At 50.0% G+C, this 21,714-nt stretch overlaps 1 protein-coding gene across 1 annotated transcript in view; it reads left to right on the forward strand.

Moving 5' to 3' along the window:
- The first annotated feature begins 850 nt into the window (after positions 1-850).
- The window catches only part of LOC119962324 (protein mono-ADP-ribosyltransferase PARP14-like), a 111,458-nt gene continuing 90,594 nt past the window's right edge, over positions 851-21,714 (forward strand). The window contains 2 exon segments of the mRNA XM_038790305.1: positions 851-1,252; positions 16,378-16,586. Coding sequence (XP_038646233.1) covers positions 1,084-1,252; positions 16,378-16,586 — 378 coding nt within the window. The 5' untranslated portion in view covers positions 851-1,083.

Raw genomic sequence — 21,714 nt, forward strand, 5'->3', positions numbered from 1 at the left:
ATATAAAAATATTAAGAATGGTGGGGCCGGAGGGGGCTCATAGATAAGCACCACCCGGCTGGGTAATGTGTCTTTCAGCTTCCAGTTGGCGTAGGAAGGCAGGGTATCACAGGGATGGACGTGTCGGCCAACATGAAGACGTGGGGGGGGGGGGGGGGGTAATGTGATGAAACCTCCAGGAAGAATACATTTAATCACAGTTGGGAACCTTAGTGGGCGCATCTTCAGCCTTCAGGGCATGAATTCCCTCCCTAAAACTTTTCCCCACCGTCAACCCCCCCCCCCCCTCCCCAAACACGCACCCTTACCCCTCCCCCCTCTCTTCATTCAAGATGCTCTATAAACTTTCCTCTTGAACAATATTCTCTGATGTGGATATGCCGGCGTTGGACTGGGGTGAGCACAGTAAGAAGTCTTACAACACCAGGTTAAAGTCCAACAGGTTTGATTCAAACACAAGCTTTCGGAGCACTGCTCCTTCCTCAGGAGCTTTGAATCAAACCTGTTGGACTTTAACCTGGTGTTGTAAGACTTCTTACAATATTTTTTTGATCACCTCTCCTAATGAGGTGACTGAGTGATAAATTCCGTTTGCCAACATTCCAGTGAGCCACGTTGGGAGATTCTGACTACCTTAAATGTGCTCTAGAAATGCAGGTTGTTGTTGAGCTTAGACTCTTGTGAGTAATATGGGCAACCATTTGACAGCAGCTGCAGAGGGCAATAATAATACACCCCATTCCTCTAAATGGGGTGAACTGGAGCCTGGGCAGGTCAACAATTCCCAGGCTGGCGAGAAGGGATTGCATTGAAATTAATTTACTGTCATGTTTGTCAACGTTATGTTTCCAAGTACACAAGGCTATTTTTGGAATTTCACTTTCGATATTGTATGGGCAGCACACGCGGAAGTATACTGCGAACCAAGCTACAGGAGCAGAAGGTTGAGCTTTATAAAAAGGTCGATTTCCCACGATTGAACTCAGTCGAACTCCCCCAACAAAAAAACCAGACTGGCCTCCCTTTGGAGATCGAAAGGAGTGGAGGCTGAGACTATTGCCCCGCGAGGAGCAGAGCCAAGGGATGGCTGGATTTCCCGTGTTGGTGGAAGGGCTGCCTTTCGAGCTGGACTCTGTCAAAAGTAAATTAGCCATTTATTTCCAAAGTAAGAAAAAATCGGGTGGAGGAGAATGTGAGGTTCGAGCACATCAGGATCAGAGGAAGGCGCTGGTGTATTTTAAAAGTGAAGAAGGTAAGTTGACAAACGGGTTTCGAGACGCATCCGGCCCGGGGAAGGTTTGGAGACAAGAGTTTAGTTTCCGCGGATGAACCCTTTATTAGGTTAAAGTTCTGTTGAGAATGCTGCACTTTGTCTCCACTGTTCCGGGACGTAGCGTCAAGGCAACTTTTCTATACTTGCAGTGTGCAATTATTATTGACTGTTACTTTCCGCGATTCAGTTAGACCATTGCAACATCCGTGGGGGGGACAGGTTTGTCCATGTATCTCTGAGTAAACAATGTTGCGGTTTCCTCCCTCTCCACTCGGAGGGCTTTGTTCCCATGGCAATGTGATGGAGTCTGCCTGACTGAAAATGAAATGAAAATCGCTTATTGTCACGAGTAGGCTTCAATGAAGTTACTGTGAAAAGCCCCTAGTCGCCACATTCCAGCACCTGTCGGGGAGGCTGGTACGGGAATCGAACCGTGCTGCTGGTCTGCTTTCAAAGCCAGCGATGTAACCTGGTGAGCTAATCCAGCCCCAGACTGCTATGGAAACCAGGCATCACCATCACTGCCATATTCAATTCGAATTTGTTCACTTACACAGAAGAAGATCCGCACCCCCCCCACCCCACGCTGCGGGTACCCCGCCAGCCGGAGGTTGCGCGCTGCTCGCTGGCGTTGGGATTCTCTCGTCCCGCCGCTTGTCAATGGCATTTTCCATTGAGAACACCCCATGCCGCCAGGAAACACGCAGGCGGGTGTGAGCTGCAGGCCGCAACAGGGGACCGGATTGTCCCTTTTGGAGGCTAAGTGCCGATGCCAGCGTGGGGACTGTGGCGGTTTCCGATGGAAAAATCGGCGCTGAACCCTCACCGATTCTGCGACCGGTGAGGGGCTAGTAGCTGCACCCAGTAAAACTGCCACAATATAAACTCCTGGAGAATGGCCGGGTCCGTGGCCACGTATGCGCACGGCGACAACTGCAGCGGTCGCGCCGTAAAACATGGTGCCGGCCGTGCGTGGACCGGACCTGCCAAATACTGTCACCCCCTGGCCACCCCCCCACCAGTCCCCCCAGCCCTCGTGGAAGACCCCGCCCCAGCCAGCAGCACGGCTCCCGGCTGAGTGTGGTTGTGCTGGACACAGTCCGCAGCCGCCACGCCGAGTTCCTGACCGCTGAGACCACATATGAACCGTGCCGTCGGGAACTTGGCCCATCAGGGGCGGTGAACCATGGAGGCCCCGGAGAATACAGGGTCAGGTCCGCTAATGTTACGCCAACGGTACTCACACACTGCGCAGCGAGCGATGCATTTATGCCATTTTCGGGAGCCGGAGGGTCCCGATTTGGGGTCTAACCGGCATCTCCCGTGACTTTGACGTCGGAGGCTATTCTCCACCCAATCGCGTTTCTCGATTTTGGCGTCGGCCGACAGTGAATCCCGCCTAGGAGAAATCTGGTCAATATATAGTAAGAAAATCTGGAACTTTCCCCTGAAAGTCTGTGAATGCTGGGTCAGTTGAAGCGATTCATTTTTAAAAATAAGTTTAGAGTCCCAATTATTTTTTTTTTCCAGTTAAGGGGCAATTTAGCATGGCCAATCCACCTAACCTTCACATCTTTGGGTTGTTGGGGCTAAACCCACACAGACACGGGGAGAATGTGCAAACTCCACACGGACAGTGGCCCAGGACCAGGATTCGAACCCAGGTCCTCAGTGCCGCAGTCCCAGTGCTATCCATCGTGCCACCACGCTGCCCTAGTTGAATCGATTCTTAAGGGACATATGTGAACCAGATTGGTTTTTATGACAATCGATAGTAGGTTCATGCTCGCCATTATTGAGACTAGCTTCTATTAGGGATTTCTGAACTGAATTTAAATTTGAGCCTGTATCTCCAGAGCATTAGCCTGGGTCTTTGAATTACTAGTTCAGCAAAATTAGCATGAAACACAGTGCGCCATGGCGCAATGTGGCTAATAGAAGCTGGGAGACACCACTCCTGGGATTTACCCAGCTCACAATGCCTTGCGTGAACTTGCAAGATGTTGCGATGTAAATCCCGCCTATTGTGGGCAGGATCACTTTTTGACAAATCTGCATATTGAAGCAAGACAACAAGTCGCACTTTGACATGCAGTTCCCCGAGGCACCCAAGGCATTGGGATGTATCTGCTTTGCCTCGGAGACCTTGGGCGAGCACCATTCAGTATTGTTCTGCTTGTAGTGACCAGAAGGAACGGCACTCATGGGGGTCTTCCGGAGGATCAGAGCCCCCAGCTGCACCCCCTTTGGTGAGGGTGGTATCCTGGAACCACAGGGGTGTAGATCACCCCTTTCCAATCACCACCACGCAAAAGTTGCCACTTGGGTACCCTGACAGTGCCACCTGGGCACTGAGGGAGTGCCAGCTTGGCACATTAACAGTCACATCTGAGTGCGAGCTTGGCACTGCCAAGGTGCTGGGGTGGCATCGACAGTTGGCATGGGCACTGCCAGCGAAACAGGTTGGCACTGCCAAGGGGCCAAGCTGGCTGATTGGGCAAGGGGTGATCTGCACAGATGTTGGGGGTGGGGTGGCCCAGGAACCCCCTTATACTGAGTTGGGGCTATGGGGGGGGGGTTGGGGTCATGTCGGGGGCTCCAGAGATTAGGACGCCATTTAAAAATGGTGCCTGGATGTCTCGCTAAATTGAGGAATTCCGGTGATTGGAGCACCTCAGTGCAGAAAACGGGGCTCTGTACAGCCTCAGCGGCACGTTCGCTGCTGAGGCTCCCTATCTAACCCCAGTGCCATTCAATAGCATTGTGTTTCTTGGTTCTGTTAGCGCTGGGAAACATGCGGCTAAACACGCTCGCTGTGGGACTTTGTTCCCATTTATTTAAGTATGGTTACAAAGTGGTGGTGAACTCACTGACAGAGCTGGGGAGAAGATCCCAACAAAACCCCGCCACAAATGACACTTAGAAACTTTTCCATTAGGTTGCACCCTAATTTGTAACATTTCATATTTTATAAACGTTGAAGAGATCCTGCCTTCTTCCAAGACTTAGAACATAGAACAGTACAGCACAGAACAGGCCCTTCGGCCCTCAATGTTGTGCCGAGCCATGATCACCCTACTCAAACCCACGTATCCACCCTATACCCGTAACCCAACCCTTAACCTTACTTTTATTAGCACACTACGGGCAATTTAGCATGGCCAATCCACCTAACCCGCACATCTTTGGACTTGCCTTTGGACTTAACCTTGCCCAAATGTTTCCACGTAAATCATCCCTTTTACATGAGATATGGGCTTGAGAATGGGGTTAGTGCTCAGTCTTATTCTTATCTCTGAACCCATCTCACTGTCTGTGTCTCTGGTTTAGCTCACTGGGCTAAATCGCTGGCTTTTAAAGCAGACCAAGCAGTCCATCAGCACGGTTCAATTCCCGTACCAGCCTTCCCGGACAGGCGCCAGAATGTGGCGACTAGGGGCTTTTCACAGTAACTTGCCTACTTGTGACAATAAGCGATTTTCATTTCATTTCTTTTTGTAGATCAAATCTGACCACAGAAGACTCCAAATATGATTTTATCAGTGCATTTAGATCTGTGCACAAAGCTTTAGTATTAAGCACTGTAGATTTGTACTCTGATTTTCTGGTAGTTATTGACTTTGTGTTGAGCACCATGCCTTCTGGAAGTATATTTTGTAAATTGCTGGGCTGGACACTATTTTTTGACTATTTAAATGACGCTCTGAAAACCATACGTGATGAATGGCTGAAAGTGATGTGTCCAATATCAGTCTCAAGTTACTTTCTCAGCCCATGTACGCAGTTCTCCTGTTTGCAAACTAAGTGCTCCCCCTTGGCAATGCCAACCTGGCACCTTGCAGTCCAGGGGGGGGGGGGGGGAAGGGGGTGAGTACCCTCACTACACTTGCCTCCAGGGTGCCGAGGGTTCCTATCCTACAAGGGAGGTGGGCATCTGGAGTCATGGGCTGGGCTGGAAGGGCTCAGATCGGAGGTCTTTCGTGGGAATGCTGTTGTTTGGTTGGTTTTCCCATCTGTAGTCTTTAAACCCATCAAACTGTCTCCCAGCATGTCAAAATGTTGATCTCTGATCGGAAGATACAAGTCTGCCCTTTAATGCGGTGGAAACCTTTTGAAGTGTTTTTCTTCTGCCAGTTTTATTGCCCTTTAACTATTCAAGCCTCTCTGCAAGCTGAGAAGTCTAAACGTTCACCGGCCATTGCTTTTTAAAAGCCTCCTGATTGACAGGTCCAGACAGTTTCAAAGGAAGGATTATCATTGTTTATTTATATAGCTCTACAGAGCTAACTCTGAAATTAACTCCATTAACTCTGAAATACTTCCCCTTTAGAGTAGCCCTTCTTTCTAATTGCAGTTTGTTTCAAAGAGGCTGACTGACGGAGAATGGGGGTTGGCACGGAGAATCACCGCGAATCACGCGCAGTCTACGTGGCGCGGGAAGGGGGCCATTGACTGAGGCCCCTGCGGCGAATCTCCGATGAAAACTGGCCAAGTGCCTGACGGCGTGGTCCTAACCACGTTTTGCCTATTGGGAATGGCCAGTGGCGGCTGCGGACTCAGTCCACGGCCGCCCTGGTGGGAGATCCTTCACCAGGGAGGGGGCCTCATGGATGGCCAGCAGAGCGATCGGGCGGCACCGATCCACGGGCGTGCGTGATCTCGGGGGCCCTACTTCTTCCGTCAGGGTCCACGGTGCGAGTCTGCCATGTCGCCCTGGGCCGCCGCCACAGGCCACGGCCGTGCGCATTAGCGGACACTCGACCGGAGGTGCCGGGCCCTGCTGTGAGAAGCACTCCTGCTAGCCCCCTGCAAGATGGAGAATCACTCTGGACTTTCTTAAGTCCAGAGTGAAATGCCTGCGTTTTAACGCTGGCGTGGGGACATCACCCCATTATTGGAGAATCCTGCCCCAGGTGCGCTGTCTGCATGTTGCCCCCCCCCCCCCCCACTTCAGAGTTAATTGAACCCCGCAGAGCTGTGAAAATAAACAACAGTAACCCTTCCTTTGAAACTGCCTGAACTTGTCAATCAAGAGGCTTTTAAAAGGCAATGTGAAAGTGAATGTAAACATTGCAGGTCAAAGCTATTAGACTTCCTAACTTGCAGAGAGGCTTGAATAAGTTACAAGGCAATGAAATTGACTGAAAAAAACACTGCAAAGTATTCCACCACAATTGGGGGAAGACCTTTACCATCATCACACAGATCTTTCATTTCGACATGCTGGGAGACAGTTTAAAGGGTTTAAAGGCTACAGATGGGTTACCAGCCAAATAACCCCTATCCTGGGAAAGGCCCTCAACATGAGCCCATCCAGCCTAGCCTAAGCCCTCCCCACCTCCCCTGAAAGACCCCACTCAGCATTATGAAGGCAAGTGTAGGGAGGGTAATCACACCCTTCCCCCCTCCCCCCCCTTTGGAGTGCAAGCCACCAAGTCCCCATTTATCAGGACTTGCACCAAGTCTCGTCAGCAGGGCTCCTGGCAGGGGGGGAATCTGGAGCATCTGAGGGGTCAGGTGAATCAGATTTTCTGCCTGATAATGATATTTGAATCAGGTTTAATGAGGTGTTTGCACATTCACACTGGGTATTGGCTGGCAACCTCGTTGGGGCCAGCAGGGCGGACCAGGAAACTCACAATGGGTTTGACACCCGGTGTGAAACCCGTTGTCTGCCTCCTGCCCGATTCATCAGGCCATCGTGTCTCTCGCCTTTGGCTAGTGGTCCCGGAAAACTGGTAAGAAGCTCATGGAAGAGGAGGTCAGTGTCAGCTTACATTTTTAAAAATGGCTTAAGGATTTGAAAGAGTGAATCGTGTGCTCAATGATTGTTTTGCAACCGGGAGGATGGTAGACCATTGTGAGTGTTTCTTTGATATAAATATATAAATGACTTGGATAGTGGAATGCAAATTTGCCAGTGACACCGAGCTTGGAGGACTCTTTCACACAAACAATGGGATCGATACCATTCGCTTACAACTGGACATACACTGTCCAGCTGAATGGGCAGGCAAGTGGCAGGTTGAATTTAAGTAAGGGGGTCTGAGGTCATGTATTTGTTGGAAGGGATTGAGAGAGGCAATATAGACTTAATTTGCATAGTTATAAAGAACAAGCAAACAAACCTTCAGGTTCATGTGCATACGCCTTTGAAGGTTAAAGGGCAAAGGTTAGAACCAAAAAGGGACGTTTTACCATGCTGCAAAATTCCCCCAGTAAATTCCCCTAGTCATACAATGTCTTTATGACTTAGATAGATACCATTCCCAGCACTGCCCTCCAAAGGTATTTGACCACATCCAATGCTACTTTTACTATTGTATTCATGAGTAGATACGTAACAGTTGTAACAATAGATGCAGGTTGCAGGTTGTTGCACACTCTATTGGTATTCTGGTAAAGCAAATAAGAAGAAACTGTTTCTGCTGGTGGGTCGATTGATAACCAGTGGATACAGATTTAAGATTATCGACAAAACAAAATCCAGGAAGGAAGTGTGCAGAATTGTTTTTACCCACAGTGAGTATTTACAATTTGGAATGCACGACTTGAAACAAAGGACTTTCCGCAGGGAAATATCAATTCCCCTCATTGTGTTTCACCTTGAGACTTGTTAATTGAGAATCCGTTTAATATTTTACCCCTGTGCTATTGTATTACTATCTTAATGACCATAAAAGGATGGCATGGATGTGGCTGCACCATCCACTTTCTGCCACTACCAAATCCTAGCCCGAGGATGGCCTGGTGTTGGCAAAATATGTCTCAAGCTATTACATAAATTGATGCATGCTGTGATAGTTGGGAGTTCTTAATCACACCCACCTAATAGTGCAACTCTGGCACATCCAGTCCAAAGATGTGCAGGTCAGGTGGATTCGCCGTGCTAAAATTGCCCCTTCATGCCCCAAGATGTGCAGGGGTTGGGGTTACAGGGCAGGGGAGGGGGCGTAGGTAAGGCACTCTTTTGCCGATGCAGACTCGATGAGCCAAATGGCCTCCTTCTGCACTGTTGTGATTCTATGATCAGTGGATGAGGCAACAGGAATTTGCTTATTTCTTTTAATGTTTACTTGGGGGATGGAGGCAGAACTGACATATATAGTGGGGATGGCAAGCTCCTTTCCTACAGTAATCCCTGGTCATTTTTCTGGTGCGAGCCCACAAATTAACAGATACTGAACGTTGAATAGTTATTCCAAGAAGGAAATGGTGAGCCTCCTCAACAACACCATCAACAAAAACTTATATTTATATACTCAGTGTCTTTAACATAATGAAAGGTCCAAAGGAATTCTTTATTTCAACTTATGCTTCCTAGTACAGGCTCAAAGATTTGTCAATCTGTTTGTTGCTTTCTCGACTCCCACAGGCCTCAGAGCCTTGTTAGAGAGTGCTGTGCTTAGCTGGTTTGCTGACAGGAACATGCTGTGCAAAGGCCCATAGAGAGTCTGTCAGCAATTGCGCAGTTCATCGCTGCTCAGACCAAAACCTGGTCCATTCCCTCCAGCACCAGTATACTGCAATATATCTACAGATTGCACTGCACCGCACCAAACCTCTTTCAACAGTACCTCCCAACCTTTCAATAGGACAGCAATTGGACCATCATGACCTCCAATTTTCCAACCAAGTCACATACCATTGTTACTTGGATTCAAATCCTCAAATCCCAAGCTTTCAAACTTCTGGGAGCTCCAGAAACAGAAGGACTGTGATAATTCAAGAGGAACTCACACTAAGTCCTGTTTCCCCATCTCCCCTGTGTTCACTGGCCTCAACCAACGTCCGTTAACTCAAGCAATGTCTTAATTTTCTTAATTTTTCAAATCCGTCCGTGGTCCCATCCGTCCCTATTTCTGTGATCTCCACCAGCCCCACAACCCTCAGAGATGCATGTGCCCTAATTCTGGTCTCTAGTGCATTCCATATTAACTGCTCCATCAATGGTGGCTGAATCTCTAAGCTCTGGAATACTCTCCCTTAATCTCTCGGCCTCAATACCTCACTTTCTTCCTTTAAGACATTCATTAAAACATGCAACCTTTTTGGTTATCTTTATTATCTCCATATAAGACTTGGTGACATATCGTAATTAATTTTTTTTTAACAAACAATTTTATTGAGGTATTTTTTTGCATTGTAAACAGTAACAATATACATTAGTGTGCAAATATCAATTACAAAAACATAGTGCAAATAACAGTTCCTCTCTCGCAAATAGACCCGCCTATTCTTCCCCCCTACTCTACACTATTCTGCCCCCGATCCCACCCCCCCCCCCCCCCCCCCCCCCCCCCACCCCGCTGATGATTAGTTCCCTACGAAGAAGTCAATGAATGGTTGCCACCTCCGGGCGAACCCCGATAGTGATCCTCATAAGGCAAACTTGATTTTTTTTCCAAGCTGAGAAAACTTGCCATGTCCGACAGCCACACTTCGGTCTTTGGGGGCTTTGAGTCCCTCCAGGCCAACAGTATTCGTCGCCGGGCTACCAGGGAAGCAAAGGCCACAAAGTCAGCCTCTATCCCCTCCTGGACTCCCGGGTCCTCCGACACACCAAAAATCGCCACCTCTGGACTCATCGCCACCCTTATTTTCAGTACCCGGGACATGACGTCCGCAAATCCCTGCCAATGCCCCCTGAGTTTTGGACACGCCCAGAACATGTGGACATGGTTCACTGGTCCTCCCTCACATCTAGCACACTTGTCCTCCAGCCCAAAGAATTTACTCATCTGGGTCACCGTCATGTGGGCCCGGTGAACTACCTTGAACTGAATCAGGCCGAGCCTGGCACATGTTGCGGTTGCATTTACCCCCCTCAGAGCGTCTGCCCATTTCCCTATTTCCCTGGCCGCCTCCCTCTTCCTAAGTTGCTGTGCAAGCATTCTGCTGGCTTTCTCCCCATACTCATACACAGCGCCCCTGGCCTTTCTGAGCTGCTCTGCAGCCTTCCCAGTGGATAGCGCTCCCAGCTCCGCCTGCAGTCTCCGTCGTTCCCTTAGTAGCTCTGCCCTCGGGGACTCCGCATGTTCCCTATCCGTCCGTATCATCTCCTGCACCAGTCTGTCCATCTCTGCCCTATCTGTTCTGTCCCTATGGGCTCTGATTGAGATCAGTTCCCCTCTCACCACCTCCTTCAGCACCTCCCAGAGCACCGCTGCTGAGACTTCCCCTGTATCGTCCTGCATGTATTTCCCCACTCTCTCACACACCCTCTCCTCTGCCAACAATCCCACCTCTAACCTCCATTGTGGGCGCTGGTAACTTTTTTTGCAGACCAGCAGGTCGACCCAATGTGAAGCATGGTCCGAAATAGTGATCGGCGAGTATTCTGTATCCCTCACCCCCTCCAAAAAGTCCCTACTCATAATAAAGAAGTCAATACGAGAATAAACTTTGTGAACATGTGAATAGAATGAGAACTCCTTCCCCGTCGACCAGCTGATTCTCCAGGAGTCTACCTCCCCCCACATTTGTTCCATGAACCCTCTCAGTTCCCTTGCCATGGCCAGGGCCCTGCCCGTTTTGGAGCACGACCGATCCAGGTCGGGATCAAGGACTGTATTAAAGTCCCCACCCATAATCAGCTTGTGCGAATCCAAGTCGGGGATTTTCCCCAGCAGCCTTTTAATGAAATCTACATCATCCCAGTTTGGAGCGTAAACATTCACTAGGACCACCCTCACCCCCTCAAGCTTATCCCGGACCATGAGAAATCTACCACCCCCATCCCCCCCACCCTCCCCCAACAACAACCCCTTGTAACCTAACCCCTGCCATATACGGACTGTATACAGCCCCCCCACCTCGCTCCCGTTGACTAGCTCAAAGCACCACTTTCCCAGAACAGCCCTGTTCGAACAATCACTCTGGGACCGAGACAAAGAGAAAACAAACAAAGAACAAAGCCTGCACCCACAATAGTGCAATTCAAACTGTGTAATGAGGTGGGCGCTACCACCCACCCCCTCCCAACACTCCTGGAAAAATAGCAAAGAGAACCCGTACAGCCCCCCAGCACCCAATAACTTAAACTTTAACTATAACTCTGGCTTTAACTTTCAAACTTTCAAACAGGCAAAGACAAACACAGGAACACCCCCAATTTTCAGTAAAAGAGCATGCCGAATGACATCGCTAACACGAAGGGCAATCTGCGAACAAATGCAGATATCCCTTAATACACTAACTTGAGTCCATGGGTCCTCAGTTTGCCACCTGTCCATGCCGCTTAGCGAAGTCCATCGCTTCCTCTGGGTCGTCAAAATAATGTTGCTGTTCCGGGTATGTGACCCAAAGCCGCGCCGGGAAAAGTAGCCCAAACTTGACCTTTTTAAACAGGATCTCTTTAATTTGTCTGTAGGCTGCCCTCTTCCTGGCCACCTCCTGGCTCAGATCCTGGTAGATGCGCAGGACACTGTTGTTCAATGAGCAGCTCCTCATGCTCTTGGCCCACTGTAGAACTCGCTCCTTGTCCACAAAACTATGGGACCTGACCACCATCACCCGCTGCCCCCCCCCCCCCCCCCCCCCCCCCCCTTCGCGGCCACCTCGCCTGCACTCTGTGTGCCCTGTCCAGCTCCAACAGACGCGGGAAGAAATCATCCCCCACCAGCTTCTGTAGCATGACTGCCACATATGCCGTGGCATCTACTCCCTCGGCCCCCCATGGGGGCCCAATGATTCTCAGATTCTGCCAGCGAGATCTGTTCTCCAGGTCCTCCAGCCTGTTCATCAGCCTTGCTTGCTGCTCCTTCACCTTACTAATTTCCACGTCCGCTACCGTTTGGAAATCCGCCTGCTCCTCCACTGTCTTCTCCAGTGCCTGGACCTTCTTATCTTGATCGTCCAGCCTCTGGTCCAGTCGCTCCACCGCTTTCTGGAGCGGTTCCAAATTATCCCGCTTCAGTGCTGCAAAGCTCTCCTTTATGACCTTGTCCAGTGCTGTCTGGACTGTCTGCTCCGTGGTCCATTCATCGGCCATCTTTCCTCCCACTTGAACTTCCACACCACCTTTGTTCAGCCCCTTCTTTGCCTGTTTTCGTTCCCTTCAACTTCTTAAGTCCATACAACTCTGTATGGATCCAGATCTACAGTGCTGTTGTTTTCCACTCCAGCGCTCAAAAGTTCAAAAAAATCCAGGGAAAAGGTCTAAAAGTCTGATTGGAGCGAGAGCCACCGAATGCGCGACTTACTCCCTCATAGCCGCCACCGGAAGTCCGACATAATTCATTTTTTCATGCTCCACTGGAGCACCTTCGGACAAAGACGTGTTGTTAGGTAATTTGGACATTCTGAATTCTCCCTCCGTGTACCTGAACAGGCGCCGGAATGTGGCAACTCGGGGCTTGTCACAGTAACATCATTGCAGTGTTAATGTAAGGCTACTTGTGACAATAAATATTATTATTATTTCATTGATAAAAGTATTGTATAAGTTGCTGCTGTTGTTTTGTTGTTAAAAGGGTATTTAGGCAGATGAGGCAAGCTCTATAGTTTTTTGGTGAGTCCAGTCCGCATGTCTGAGGCATGTACTGCAACATGACATTGTCTAATGTATTTGAGTCAGACAACTAGATGTAGTTTATGAGAAGCTTTTGGCGAAGTAAAGCATTCTGGACAGTGTCATGAATGTAAGAAATAGTCATATTTTATGTTTGAGCTGTAATGTTATTGAAAAACCTGGGTTAAGATGCATACAGACAGTATGACTGCAAGAGCGGTGATTGCGGTGTGGTAAAAGTAAGGCAATCATTGATTTATAGGTAATGGTCTGCTACTAGATCTTGAGAAGGATTTACTTGTTTACAGACAACTAGCTGATGGAATATTGTTTGGGCTTGAAGGACCCATGGGGTGGAGATAATTTATGAGGGGTATTGTGTTTGGTCCTGGCTAAGCAAGTCAAGGGTTATCTTGTAAGAATAGACAAAAGAATGCCTTATGCTTAGCCGCGCCTTGTTATATGGCGGAGGCTGCTCGCAGACCCAACCCACGAAATAGTGCCCCCCCTTTGGCCGGCTTGCGCGCCCCAGACCGCCCCCCCCCACAGTGTCCCCAGCCCCTGATAAAGTCCCCCCTGCCCACAGATCGGCCCTCCCCTGACTGTGGCAGCCCTGGACTGAGTCCGCAGGTGCCACGCCGCGTTCCTGACGGATGAGACCGCATGCGAGCAACGCCGTTGGGAAGTCGGCCGGTTGGGGGTGGAGCATCGGGGGGTGGTCCTCAGGTAATGTCCTGAGGCCGCCGAGTGCGCCACTTCAGAGGGGGCGGAGCATCGCGGGAACTTTAATTCTCTGGCCAATCGCCGAACACAATTTTGGCGTGGGCGACTGGAGAATCCATCCCCTTATTACTCTTGTGATGTAATAACATTTCCTCATAGTTTTACAAATTGCAAATAGTTGGGTTGTCGGCTGGGATCCTAAAAACAGCAAATTTCCAATAGCTTTTACTAGAAGTTGTTGTTTGAATTGTAAATAAACAACAGTGAATGCTGTCATCCTCATTATTAGTTTTAAGCACATTCTGGCCCAAGGATACAATAACCCCGATCCTCTTGATCCCCCAAAGTCTCTCCACCATCGAAAGGCTCAAATGAGGAGCTGGGGCGGGATTCTCCGACCCCCAGCCGGGTCGGAGAATTGGCGGGAGCCGGCGTCAATCCCACCCCCGCCGTGTCCCGAAGTCTCCGGCACCGGAGATTCGGCGGGGGTGGGAATCGCGCCACGCTGGTCTACCCCCCCCCCCCCCCCCGGCCCGGGCGATTCTCCGGCCCGCGATGGGCCGAAGTCCCACCGCTGTCATGCCTCTCCCGCCGACGTGGATCAAACCACCTACCTTACCAGCGGGACCAGGCGGCACGGGCAGGGTCCTGGGGGGAGGGGGAGGGGTGGGCGCGGGGTGATCTGGCCACGGGTGGTGCCCCCACAGTGTCCTGGCCCGCGATCGGGGCCCACCGATCGGCGGGCGGGCCTGTGCCGTGGGGGCTCTCTTTTCTTTCCGCCTTCGCCATAGTCTTCACCATGTCGGAGCCGGAAGTGACCCCCTCCCTTGTGCATGCGTGGGGATGACGTCAGCAGCCGCTGATGCTCCAGCGTATGCGCGGACATCCGCCTGCCGACGAAGTCTCTTCGGCCCTAGCTGGCGTGGTGTCAAAGGCCATTCACTCCAGCCGGCAGAGCGGCAACCACTCCGGCGCGGGCTTAGCCCCTCAATGTTAGGGCTTGGCCCTTACAAGCGCGGGCGGGCTCTGGGGTCCTGGGGAGGGGGGGGGCAATCTGGCCCCGGGAGGTGCCCCCACGGTGGCCTGGCCCGCGATCGGTGCCCACCAATCGGCGGGCGGGCCTGTGCCGTGGGGGCACTCTTTTCCTTCTGCCTTCGCCATAGTCTTCACCATGGCAGAGGCGGAAGTGACCCCCTCCCCTGCGCATGTGTGGAGGACTCCGCACCTTTGGGGCGGCCCGACACCAGAGTAGTTCACGCCACTCCATCACGCTGGGGCCCCCTGCCCCGCCGGGTAGGGGAGAATCCCGGCCCTGAATAGTATTCTCACCACTCCCCTGGACGGTACAGCTGCAACGTGATTGCTCGTCATGCATGAAAAAGCAATCTGCCAAATTAGTACCTTGACACTAGGTTTATTGACATAGGGCTGGTTTAGCTCAGTGGGCTAGACAGCTGGTTTGTGATGCAGAACAAGACCAGCAGCGCGGTTCAATTCCCATACCTTTTGTAGGCCTTTTCTCATTAGAACGGAGAAGGATGAGGGGCGACTTGATAGAGGTTTATAAGATGATCAGGAATAGATAGAGTAGACAGTCAGAGACTTTTTCCCCGGGTGGAACAAACCATTACAAGGGAACATAAATTTAAGGTGAATGGTGGAAGATATAGGGGGGATGTCAGAGGTAGGTTCTTTATCCAGAGAGTAGTGGGGGCATGGAATGCACTGCCTGCGGAAGTAGTTGAGTTGGAAACATTAGGAACCTTCAAGCGGCTATTGGATAGGTACATGGATTATGGTAGAATAATGGAGTGTAGATTAATTTGTTCTTAAGGGCAGCACAGTAGCATTGTGGATAGCACAATTGCTTCACAGCTCCAGGTTCCCAGGTTCGATTCCGGCTTGGGTCACTGTCTGTGTGGAGTCTGCACATCCTCCCCGTGTGTGCGTGGGTTTCCTCCCACAGTCCAAAGATGTGTAGGTTGGGTGGATTGACCATGATAAATTGCCCTTAGATTATCATAGAATTTTGGACACTATGATTAAACTAGGACAAAAGTTCGGCACAACATCGTGGGCCGAAGGGCCTGTTCTGTTCTGTATTTCTCTATGTTCTATGTTCTACGTACCAGCTGAGAATTCTGAATTCTCCCTCTGTGGACCCGAACAGGCGCCGGAGTGTGGCGACTAGGGGCTTTTCACATTGTAACTTCATTGCAGTGTTAATGTAAGCCTACTTGTGACAATAAAATATATTTTATTGTGCTGCCCTTGAAGATATGATGTCACTGGCTCAGTTAAGCTTCTGGTGATATCATGGACAATGACTCTGGAAGGATTGGCGATAATGTTTTTGGCGAGGTTCAAGGAAAGCAAGCTGGGTGTTTTCATGTTTGAGATAGTCCTTGCTTGGTATGCACATGCACATGGGGCTGGTTTAGCACACTGGGCTAAATCGCTGCCTTTTAAAGCAGACCAAGGCAGGCCAGCAGCATGGTTCAATTCCCGTACCAGCCTCCCCCAACAGGTGCCGGAATGTGGCGACTAGGGGTTTTCACAGTAACTTCATTGAAGCTTACTTGTGATAATAAGCGATTTTCATTTTCATTTTTCATTTTCAAGTGTTATTTCCACTGGCTATTTCAAGCCTGCTAATATTTAGTTCCTCAAGTAACGTGGCTGAAAATAGTGTGATTTCTGGTTGGAAACTGATGCAAACAGATTTTAATGAATAATTGTAATAAAAATGCTGTCACCCTTCATATTGATGACTGTCATTCAAAGTAGTAAGTCATTGTCAAAGGACAGAGGGAGGTTATTCTTATCAAATTCAGAACGGAAATAATTCCTGCTTATCCTGTGTTATCAGTGCAGAAAAATGTGGTGAAGAAGGAACTCCACACAGTGCAGCTATTAGATCCAGAGCTAGTGCAGCTTCGGGTTACACTCTATGACTATGGCAGTAATGGAGGAAGTTCTGTGAGCCCAATTAGAGTGACAGAAGATACCAACAAAGAGCCAGCAATAGAACAAACTCAATTGCTGACAAGTTCACAAGAGCACAATAAACATGATCAGGTAAGTCACCCCTTATGTAAATACACACTCCTGTTATTTATTCTTTCTGATACTGTTTTCCATTAAATTGAACTGACCTCTCTACATATCTTCTCTACAGTTGTAGCACTATATTCCCTATGTCTGTGTCTATGTATTTACATTCTGTATTTATCAGAAGTCCTATGTTTTTCATGTATGGAGCAATCTGCCTGGAATGCATACAGAACAATACATTTCACTGTACCTCGGTACGCGTGACAATAAATCTCAATTTAAAATGAGCATTGTGGTGATATGCATATATGCTTAGTAATGTATATAGTTGGATGCATGGCCTCCGACCAGCAGGTGGGGACAGAGATCCACCATGTGACTCCATGTGAAATGAAAATCGCTTATTGTCACGAGTAGGCTTCTAATGAAGTTACTGTGAAAAGCCCCTAGTCGCCACATTCCGGCGCTATTCGGGAAGGCTGTTACGGGAATCGAACCGTGATGCTGGCCTGCTTTGTCTGCTTTCAAAGCCAGCGATTTAGCCCTGTGCTAAACAGACCAACATGTGTTGGTAGTAAGTCGTACTAGAGGACAGTCGCATTAGAAGCAGCTCCAGGAGAATTCAATTATTCGTTACCGTTTGTATTACAGTTCGTTAGTTACTTTTCCAAGTGTTCATTTTGTTAATAAGCTGGCTTCATAGTCAAAGAACTAGGTGTTCTGTGTGCATCTTTACCACAGCCACAACATAGAACATGACAAGCATTACAAAGTGAGCTACTTTTAAATAATATACAAATAATTGTGTTTCATTTTGTTGACCCATATCTAAATATGTAAATGCAGGATTGTAAGTAAAGCTGATGTCAGAGATGTTAACTGTCCAGCTGCCCGAGAAAAGATGACGTAGAATTTAATCATAAATTATAAGTTAGATAAGCTACCACTTGATCTCATTGTTTTAATGTTATTAGCGCATGGCGTGGAAAAATGCCGCTAAACTTACAAAGCCACTCAATCTGTCTCTCTACATTATCTCTGTCTCTATCTGTTGGTCTTCCTCTCCATCGCTCTTTGCCCCTATCTCTCAGCCTCTCTCTCTCCCTCTCAATCTCTTTCCGCATCTCTCTCTGTCTGCCTCTCTCGCTTTCTCCATTAATTCTTCCAATTCCATCTCTCTCTCCGCCCAGGGAGATTTCCATCAGGCGGGATTAGTGATGGGAGTGGAAAATCCTACGAGGCCCAAATCGCACTTCACGCCGATGTAAAGGCGTGACCCAATTGTCCCCACCTCCCCCCCCCCCCCCCACCCCCGCCAGTGACATAACGGGAATCCCGGCATTCAATGTCGGGATCCCCAATAGAATAAATTTAACTCTAATTATCAGGCCTCGAAACCTGGTAACCCCCTGTAGAAATCTACCTTGCGGTTTAAGTGTAGTCTCGTATACACTTCAAAACTCAGTAGAAATTTGAGTTACACTTCTCAGGTGCTAAATAAAAATCTTTTGTTGTGTCTATTGATTATAATTGAGAGACTGAAATCTTCTTGTGGTTACAAATCAAATGTTCTCAATAAGCCCTGCCAGCAGAAGACTTAAAGAAATTTAATCGGCTAAGTGTTTACAAACGGATTTAACTTTCAAAAATACAGTAATAGTTTCTTTGCTCAAAGCAAAACAGCTTGCGCAGACTTTAAGAATTAGAGTTGAAATATGAAAATACGAAATAAGGATAGCGAATAGTTAGGTAAAAGGTATAGAGTGGAACTGGGATGACGTGGACTTCATTAAAAGAGTTCTGGGGAAGATCCCGGACCTGGATTCTCGCAGGCTAATAATGGGGGGGGGACTTTAACATGGTCCTTGAACCGGCTTTGGATCGGTCGTGTCCCAGAACGGGTAGACTCCCAGCAATGGCAAGGGAGCTGAAAGGGTTTATGGAGCAAATGGGGGCTGTGGACCCCTGGAGAGATAGACAGCCGACAGGAAGGGGCTACTCGTTTTACTCGCACGTCCATAAAGTATATTCTAGGATAGATTTCTTCGTACTAAGCAGGGATTGTATAGGGGAGGTAAAGAACACGGAATACTCGGCAATTACTATCTCAGACCATGCCCCGCATTGGGTAGACCTGCAGATCGGGGGAGCGAGCTACCAACGCCCGCAATGGAGGCTAGACGTGGGACTGCTGTCGGAGGAGTGGATCTGCGAGAGGCTTCGGAGGTGTATGCAAAATTACTTGCAGGTGAATGACACAGGGAGGTCTCAGCGGTGACCCTGTGGGAGGCGCTAAAGGCAGTAGTGCGGGGGGGGTGGGGGGGGGGCTGATTTCAATTGGGGCCCACAGAGCCAAGGCAGACAGGGCAGAGATGGATAGATTGGTCAGGGAAATGGGTCGGATAGATGAAGAGCACGCTGAGTCCCCGGGGGAGGTTTTACTCAGGGAGAGGCAGAGACTACAGGCGGAACTGGGGGCACTATCCACGAGTAGGGCCGTTGAACAGCTTAGGAAGGCGAGGGGAGTGGTGTACGAGCATGGGGAAAAGGCTAGCAGACTGTTAGCGCAGCAACTCAGGAGGAGGGAGGCGGCCAGGGAAATAGGTAGAGAAGGGATGGGGAGGGGCGCAAAGTGGAGGACCCGGCAGGATTGAATAAGGTATTCCGGGACTTCTATCGCAAGCTGTATACTTCGGAGCCGCCGGAAGAACCGGAGGAGATGAAAAGGTTTCTGGACGGGTTAACCTTCCCAACAGTAGGTGGGGGGCGAGTGGATGAGCTGGGGGCCCCGATTAGAGTGGAGGAGGTATTGGGGGGCCTAAAGGCCATGCAGTCGGGGAAAGCCCCGGGGCCGGATGGATACCCAGTAGAGTTCTATAGGAAGTTTTCTGAGCTGGTGGGCCCGGTCTTGGTGAGGGTTTTCAATGAGGCAAGGGACAGAGGGACCCTGCCGCCGACAATGTCGCAAGCCACTATATCACTGATATTGAAGCGGGGTAAAGACCCGGAGGTGTGCGGGTCCTACAGGTCAATCTCCCTGATTAAAGTTGACGCCAAGCTCCTGGCAAAGGTACTGGCGGTTAGAATGGAGGACTGCGTACCGGAGGTGATTGGGGAGGATCAACTGGGTTCGTGAAAGGTAGGCAGCTGGCGGCCAACCTGAGAAGATTACTTAATGTGATAATGATGCCCCCGGCGGGTAGGGAGGTGGAGGTAGTGGTGGCAATGAACGCCGAGAAGGCCTTTGACCGGGTGGAGTGGGACTATCTATGGGAGGTGCTTGGACGGTTTGGGTTCCGGGAGGGATTGGTGGATTGGATCAAGTTATTATATCAGGCCCCGAAGGCCAGCGTCAGGACTAACAGAGAAGTGTCGGAGTACTTTAGGTTGTACCGAGGGACCAGACAGGGCTGCTCGCTCTCCCCGCTGCTGTTTGCGCTGGCCATAGAACCGCTGGCGATTGCGCTGAGAGCCGCAGAGGGATGGAAGGGGATGGTGAGGGGCGGGGTTGAACACAGGGTTTCTCTTTACGCAGACGACCAGCTCCTGTACGTGTTGGACCCAGTGGCCGAGATGGGAAATATACTGGGAATGCTGAGGAAGTTCGGCCAGCTCTCAGGATACAAATTAAATACGGCCAAGAGTGAAATGTTTGTGGTACAGGCAAGGGGCCAGGAGAACAGATTGAGAGGGCTACCGTTTAGGCTGGTTGAGGAAAATTTCCGGTATTTGGGAATCCAGGTGGCATGAGACTGGGGCAGGCTGCCCAAGTAAAATTTGGCCAGGGTTGTGGAGCAAATGAAGGGAGAGTTTCGGAGATGGGATGCACTCCCGATGTCGCTGGCAGGGAGGGTGCAGACTGTAAAGATGACAATCCTCCCTAGATTTCTATTTATTTTTCAGTGCCTCCCGATCTTTATCCCACAGTCCTTCTTCAAAAGAGTTAACAGGATGATCATGAGCTTTGTCTGGGCGGGAAAATCCCCGCGGGTGAAGAAGGCGATGTTGGAGAGGAACCGCAGCGAGGGAGGGCTGGCTTTGCCGAGTCTGATTAATTATTACTGGGCGGCCAACATCGCTATGATAAGGAAGTGGATGGTGGGTACGGGGTCTATTTGGGAGCGGGTGGAGGTGGCTTCGTGCAGGGGCTCCAGCTTGGCAGCCCTGGTCACGGCTCCTCTACCGCTGCCGCCGGCCAAGTACACCACCAGCCCGGTAGTTGTGGCGTCCCTGCGGATATGGGGCCAGTGGAGGAGGCATGTAGGAGAGATGGGGGCGTCTGTCTGGGCGCCAATCTGCGACAACCATCGGTTTGCCCCCGGGAGTATGGATGGGGGGGGTTCCGAGTATGGCGGTGGGCGGGGGTGGGAAGGGTGGGTGATATGTTCCTGGAAGGGAGCTTTGTGAGTTTGAGGAGCTTGGAGGAGAAATTTGGGTTGGTAAGGGGAAATTATTTTAGGTACCTACAGTTGCGGGACTTTGTTCGTAGACAGGTCCCATCTTTCCCACGCCTCCCGCAAATGGGGATCCTGGACAGAATAGCCTCTAGGGGGGAAGAAGGGAAGGGTAGAGTCTCGGGTATTTATAAGGTGCTCATGAGGGAGGAAGGGTCCCAGACAGAGGAACTAAAACTTAAATGGGAGGAGGAGCTAGGCAGGGAAATGAAGGACGGGCTGTGAGCAGAGGCCCTGTGTAGGGTAAATTAGACCGCGACATGTGCTAGGCTCAGGCTGATTCAATTTAAGGTCGTTCACCGGGCCCATATGACGGTGGCTCGGATGAGCAAAATCTTTGGGATAGAGAACAAATGCGCTAGGTGCGCGGGAGGACCAGCGAACCACGTTCACATGTTTTGGGCATGCCCTAAGCTGAGAGGGTACTGGGAGGGATTTGCAGGGATCATGTCCCGGGTGCTAAAAACAAGGGTGGTGATGAGTCCAGGGGTGGCAATTTTTGGGGTTTCGGAAGACCCGGGAATCCAGGGGGAAAAAGAGGCCGATGTTTTGGTCTTTGGTTCCCTGATAGCCCGGCGACGAATACTATTGGCGTGGAGGGACTCGAAGCCCGTGAAGACTGAGTTGTGGCTTGCGGACATGTCGAGTTTCCTGGGTATGGAAAAAATTAAGTTCGCCTTGAGGGGATCTGTACAGGG

This window comes from Scyliorhinus canicula, chromosome 2 (assembly GCF_902713615.1).
Source record: "Scyliorhinus canicula chromosome 2, sScyCan1.1, whole genome shotgun sequence".
NCBI classification, from domain to species: domain Eukaryota; kingdom Metazoa; phylum Chordata; class Chondrichthyes; order Carcharhiniformes; family Scyliorhinidae; genus Scyliorhinus; species Scyliorhinus canicula.